The 6000-nt window shown below is 48.8% G+C and overlaps 1 protein-coding gene across 1 annotated transcript in view; it reads left to right on the top strand.

Annotated features, from left to right (window-relative positions):
- Dnah10 (dynein axonemal heavy chain 10) overlaps window positions 1–6000 on the top strand; it is a 149456-nt gene that overhangs the window by 122945 nt on the left and 20511 nt on the right. Inside the window, exon 58 of the mRNA XM_008839272.3 lies at window positions 5273–5454. Coding sequence (XP_008837494.1) covers window positions 5273–5454 — 182 coding nt within the window. The remainder of the gene's footprint in view (window positions 1–5272; window positions 5455–6000) is intronic.

Raw genomic sequence — 6000 nt, 5'->3', positions numbered from 1 at the left:
AGGGTTTTTTTATCGCTTAAAACCTCTCCTTTATTATTTTCTGGTGTTTGTGAGCTTTCCTCAATCTTAGGTGGGTTTCCTCAGCATTGCTGCATGGCTGTTATTATGGGGAAAAAGGAAAGAGGGAAATTATGCTTTTCCTGGATTTCTTTTTTACGAGCCAGATATGTAACATTAGTCCAGACCTCTGGATCAGATATGTCTGCTGACAGGATCCAGGGCGCAAATTGATACACCCCATTCCAAATTTTTTTTTTTTTTTTGGCCTTTTTGAGACAGGGTCTCCCTGTAGTTCCAGCTGTCCTGGAACTGACTATGTAGACCAGGCTGGCCTTGAACTCACAGAGATCCGCCTGTCTCGGCCTCCCAAGTACTGGGACTACAGGCGTGCGCCACCACGCCCAGCGATTCCAAAATTTTAAGCTTTCTTTTTGGGAGATCTTAAGCCCTCTTGATTTAAGTAAGGCTCTAAGGGAACGAATTTGAAGTTTTTTCTGGCGTGATGTGGAATTTCCCATTATAAAGGGAAGATGTTTTTACAGTAGTCTGACACTAGGGGGTGGAACGCCCTGACAAGTTACAAGCCTCAGACTGCAGAAAAAAAAAGTCGCTTTTAAATCTTTTGTTCTGGCCGCAGTCACCTTGAATTTTCAAGTGCTCCGCAGGGCTAGTTAATTTAAATTCTCACTCAACTGGTTTTAGCTGTGGTTTGAATGCCCTGGGGGGGGCAGGATAATGAAACTGACTAGGGAAGTTTACTTTAGAAGGAGAAAAGAGAAAAGAGAAAGCCAAGCGCCATGAGTGGGGAGGCTTTGTGGCACAGCTGCCTTTTTTAGTCTCCTGATGGGAGATGAAGGAAAGAAAAGATTTTTGCTTCTCTCCTGGTTGGGAGGTACTCACGAATCCTGCGTTTCAGTGGGCGCCAGCTGCTAGCTGGCGCGAGGTTCAGAGGCTCTCACGTTGGGCGCCAGATATGGGCGTTCAGGGATCTCGGGGTGCCAGCTGCTAGCATGGCGCCGGTCTCCTGCGCGCACCTGGGAAGCAGCGGGTCCTGCGGCGCATCTGCTCCGCATTGCTGGCGGGTCCCTGCTTCTCCACGTTGCTTCTCCGCTGCTGGAGCTCTCTGCTACCGGGGCTGGCCTGGTCGGGTTCCGCCCCAATTTCACCCGTGCACTTCCGCAGGGCAGGTAAAGCTGGATTTTCATGAGTCGATGACGGAAGGATAGCACCCCCCCGGGGAGGCTGGATTGTAGGCAGTAAGACACAGAACTCAGCTCAGTCAGTGGTACAGCCCTTTTATTCAGTGACTCAGCTCGGCTCCAAGTCTAAGTGATCCAGCTCCGATTATTGAGGGGAAACTAGGATATTTTATACTATGGGGGTGGTAATAAAAACCTTAGCTGATAGGTACTCCTGGAATGCTTCATTTACATAGGGCGGTGGGCTTCTATCAGGCTATCAGACAACGCCTGATTAAAACCTGGTAGCTCCTGTGCCAGAGGGCATGTATCTTGTGATGGGCATTTCAAAAGTAAGTCAGGGAGGAGAGCAGAAGGCGCCCCGCTGAGAAGGGGAGTCCCCCATTCGCGCCGAGCCAGCTTGTGGCTATCCGGACATGGGGAGACTGCTACCCTAAACAGCAGGGGTCCCCAACACCCATCTGCAGGTATTGAAGAGAAGTCCAGGGAGGCAGGCAACACTGCCCAGGGGAAGGGTCTGCTGCCCCCAGAACCAAGGCCGGCTCACCCAGAGAGCCTTGGTGGGGAGGGATGGAGGTGTGTCAGGCAATCCTCTGCAGAAACTGTGCCTGAAGGTGTCTGTTCCTAGCAGGGCAGGGCACTCCACAGCTGGGCTAGTGCCTTGCTGACTACAACAGGGCAGATGTGTCACAAGCCACAGCCACTGGCTAGTACCAAATCCATTTCTAGTCCTCTAGGCTCTCCATAGGTGGGGACAACAGGTCACTATTGTGTCCCCAGATGTTTTAAAGATCATCTATGGTCAGGAGAGTACCATGGGTAGGCGAGCTCTCTCCCTAGGTGGCCTGGGCTCCCCAGGCACTGTGATATGCTTCCTTGATTGTTTAGGAGAAGGAATGCTGGGGGAATATGATCCTGGTTGCCACCTTTGTCCCTGGCCCTCCTTGGATTAGCTGTCCCCGCCCCTGATTGCTTGGGCTAGGGACTACACCCTCTCTTTTACCACTTCCCACTGAGAGCTTGCTTCAGGACAGGGTTTAATGTCCCAAGCCTGAAGATGGTGCTGATCCTGGCTCCAGGGTCCAGGTAAGTGTCCATTGTGCCTTCCTGCCAAGTGATTGATGCTCTCCAGAGGGCCAAGCACAGTCATTGTAAGAGGCCAGGCCCTCTGTTCTTTTGGAGTTTTTATTTTGGGGCTTTTTGTTGTTGCTGTTTGTTTGGTCTTTTTGAGACAGGGTCTCCCTATAGACACAGGCTGGCCTGGAACTTGCTATATAGACCCTATTAGCCTCAGTCTCACAGAGATCCACCTGCCTCTGCCTCCTGAGTGCTGGGATTAAAGATATTCACCACCATGCTCGGCTTTTTTTTTTTTTTTTTGAGACAGGTGGGTCTGGAACTCACCATCCTCTTGCCTCAATTCCCTGATGCTGGGTTACAGGTGTGTGCTGCCACACCTCCATCCTTGTGCTTTTGTTTGTGATTTGGAGCACAGAATCCAGTCCTTTCAGGTGGAGGACCTGAGTCATCCTTTAGGGGTCACTAAGGCTGCTCCTAAGAAGTTGTGATTTTTGTGTTTTATGAAGGATGTTGATAAAGGTATAAGGACAGATATTATAAAATGTCAATACTGTATGGTGGAAGGTCAGGCTGAGGACCAGGATAAAAACACAGAGCCATGTGGTAGGAGAGACATTCAAGGGAAAATACCTGACCACCCCATGGCAGCAGCACCCAGACCGAGGGCAGCAGAGACCTGGGAAGAGTTTTAGAAGGGGATCTGCTTGGAGATAAGGGGCTGTCAGTCTATCAGCCTATAGGTAGGGCTTAGAGGAGACACCCACAAGAGCAAGTTCTGAGAAGCCAGCTGTGCATGTGACCAGAGTATGTATTGTTATGGCTCCAACCTCATGTTGGTATGCTACCATGAGGTGCCACCAGGTCTACAGCAGGAGCTGTTGCTACCTAGTTCTCACAGACAAGCCAGAGAGAGGAACTGACTGATTTGTACAGTGTCTCACTCTGTCGCCCAGATTGGCCTGGTACTTACTGCACTGAAACCAGGCTGCTTTCAAACTTGCACAGCAATCCTCCTACCTCAGCCTCTTGAATATTAGCATTACAGTGTGAACCACTACACTTGGCTCTAGCCAAGGGGCTTTAACGTATGATCAAGACAACCAGTTATATAAGGTCTGCTTGGCTTTGGAATCAGGGTTTGGAGAGTGAGGGCTGCCTGTGTGTCCTATGCACATTTTACATTCTTTCTGTTTGGTAAGATGTTCCATGTGCTGATTTTTTGGTTTTTTTTTTTTTTAGTTTATGGGACTGAAGAAATGGCTCAGAGGTTAAGAGCACTGGCTGTTTTTGCAGAGGACCTGGGTTTGGTTCTCAGCACCCACATGGTAGCTAACATCCACCTGTAACTCCAATTCAAGGGGGATCTGACATCCTCTTTTGGTCTCTGTGGGCACTGCATGCATGGGTGCACTTACATACATGTGGGCCATATACACTCATACACATAAAAATCAGTAAAAATCTAAAATTGTTATTTATTGTGAATACATGTGCATGCCATGACATGAGTGTAGAAATCAAAGGAAAACTTGTGAAAGTTATTTTGCCCCTTTACCATGTGGGTCCTAGGGATCACACTCAGGTCATCAGGCTTGGTGACAAGCACTTTACCCACTGAGCTATCTCACCAGTCCAATTTTAGATGTTTTATTTTTGCATTTAGGTTTTAGTATAGGATGAACTTCTTGGATTTTTAAAAGATTTATTTATGCTTATTTGTATTGTGTATATGTGAGTACCTTTGTGTATGTAGTGTACCACATGCATGCAGTGCCCACAAAGGTCAGAAGAGGGCATCAGATCCCCTGGAGTTACAGATGGTTGTCACCCGCCATGTGGGTGCTGGGAACTGAACAGGGTCCCCTGAAGAGCAGCCAGTACTCTTAACCGTTGAACCATCTTTCTAGTCCCCTTTCCCAGATGTTTTAGGATGGCTTGTCACCTTTCCCAGTAAACTAACTGTGAGGTGGTTTTTTTCAGCTGGCCCCTACTGCTAACATCTTTATTTGCCTCTGATATTTTGTCTTTACAAACAACAAAGCAAATAAACCTGACCATACTTCACTGTGCACATGGGCATGCCACCTACAGGATACATTTTGGAAAGTGAAATCTCTGGGTCTCAGGGTAGGACATTTACAATGTGCATACCTGCTGCCTCTCCTTCCTGGAGAGGTGGAATCATTTAGTTTCTAAGCAATCCAGTTCACTACCTGTTTTTTCATAATTTTACCAACAGAGAACGCCATCAGGTGTCTACATTTTTGCTGCTTTTGTAGGTGAAAGGTGGTCTGTGTAGTTTTTATTTGTATTTCTCTCATCAGAGATGGCTTTCTATATATGTAGGGAAAGTGTGTCTAAGAGTCATATGGATTCCTTTTCTCTGTGCTGTTCTCGTTGCTTTTGTTTTTTCATAATAATTTCCAGAACATTCTAGGCAAGTGCTGTACCATTGAGTGACACCCCCAGCCATGTAGGGATATATTCCCTCCCAGAACCCTCTACCCTTTCAGTAGGAAGTCAGGAAGGTGAGGCTAGTAAAATCAGAAGGATGTTTCTTTGAAGATCTAGCAAGCCCCCTTTGCCACTAACTTGGGAGGTTGCTTCTTTTCTTCCTTTCCTTCAGTTTATAGTCTCTCAGGTCTAACCTCTGTGTGCAATGGCACTGGGGCTGATGGTGAGCCAGGCTGGCTGGGGTTTCCCTGCAGCCTGATCCTCACAGAAACTATGTGTTCATGTGGGCAGGGGTGGGAAGGGATGCTCCCAAAGCACTGGCTGTGCTGATGAGGACTGTAGGCTGGCTCCAGGGCCAGGAGTGGATTCCGCCCAGAGCAGACAGCTTTCTTTCTTCCCTCCCTCCTTCCCTCTCTGTTCCCTTTCTCTGTTTCCAAGCCTCTAAGGAACCCTTCTACCAGTCCCCATCTCTCCTGCATGTTCTGGCTAGATCCAGTCCTTGCTCACTCTGATTCTCATGGGGCCCTTGTGTCCCCCAGGTCGTTTGCGAAGCCCCCAAAGCAAGTGCAGACGGTATGTGAGTGCATCCTTATCATGAAAGGCTATAAGGAGCTCAACTGGAAAACTGCCAAGGGCATGATGTCCGACCCCAACTTTCTGAGATCTCTGATGGAGATTGACTTTGACTCCATCACCCAGGGCCAAGTGAAGAATATCAAAGGTGAGTGAGGCAGGCAGAGCCAGGCCAAGAGGATGGTGCTAGTCAGCCAATACCACAGCCCTGCAGATGGAGTCAGCCTGTCCTCCAAATGGTTGGCTCAGCAGTAGCTCTGGCTCTCCCTGACAGGAATCAGCATCTTCTTATTGGAACCCAGACAGGCCTTGCCCTCTGTGTGGCTCAGCACTTTCCCCTTGTACCTCTGGCCAGTGTCACGTCTCTGTGGGATCAGGCACAGAGAGTGACCATACCATCATCAGCCAGCCGTGTATCTTTGTTCAGAGAATGCCCAAGTTCCCTTCAAGCTGACTCTGTGCTGCCTGGAGCTCATCCAGGTGAGATGATGTCCTTGGTGAAAGTCTCATCATCATAGCTCAGCAGAGCCTTACACTGAGGGGCTGAAGATGTGGCTCAATTGGTAGAGTGCTTGCCTAGAGTGCATGAAGCCTTGGGTTCATTCCCAGGACCCAGTAAGCTGGGCGTGGAAGTGAACACCTGTTATCCCAGCACTTGGAGGCAGAGGCATCAGGTGTTCAAGGTCATCCTGGG

The sequence above is a fragment of the Nannospalax galili genome, unplaced genomic scaffold, assembly GCF_000622305.1.
Source record: "Nannospalax galili isolate Female #2095 unplaced genomic scaffold, S.galili_v1.0 scaffold218, whole genome shotgun sequence".
Lineage (NCBI taxonomy): Eukaryota > Metazoa > Chordata > Mammalia > Rodentia > Spalacidae > Nannospalax > Nannospalax galili.
This window is presented reverse-complemented; position numbering and strand designations above follow the sequence as displayed.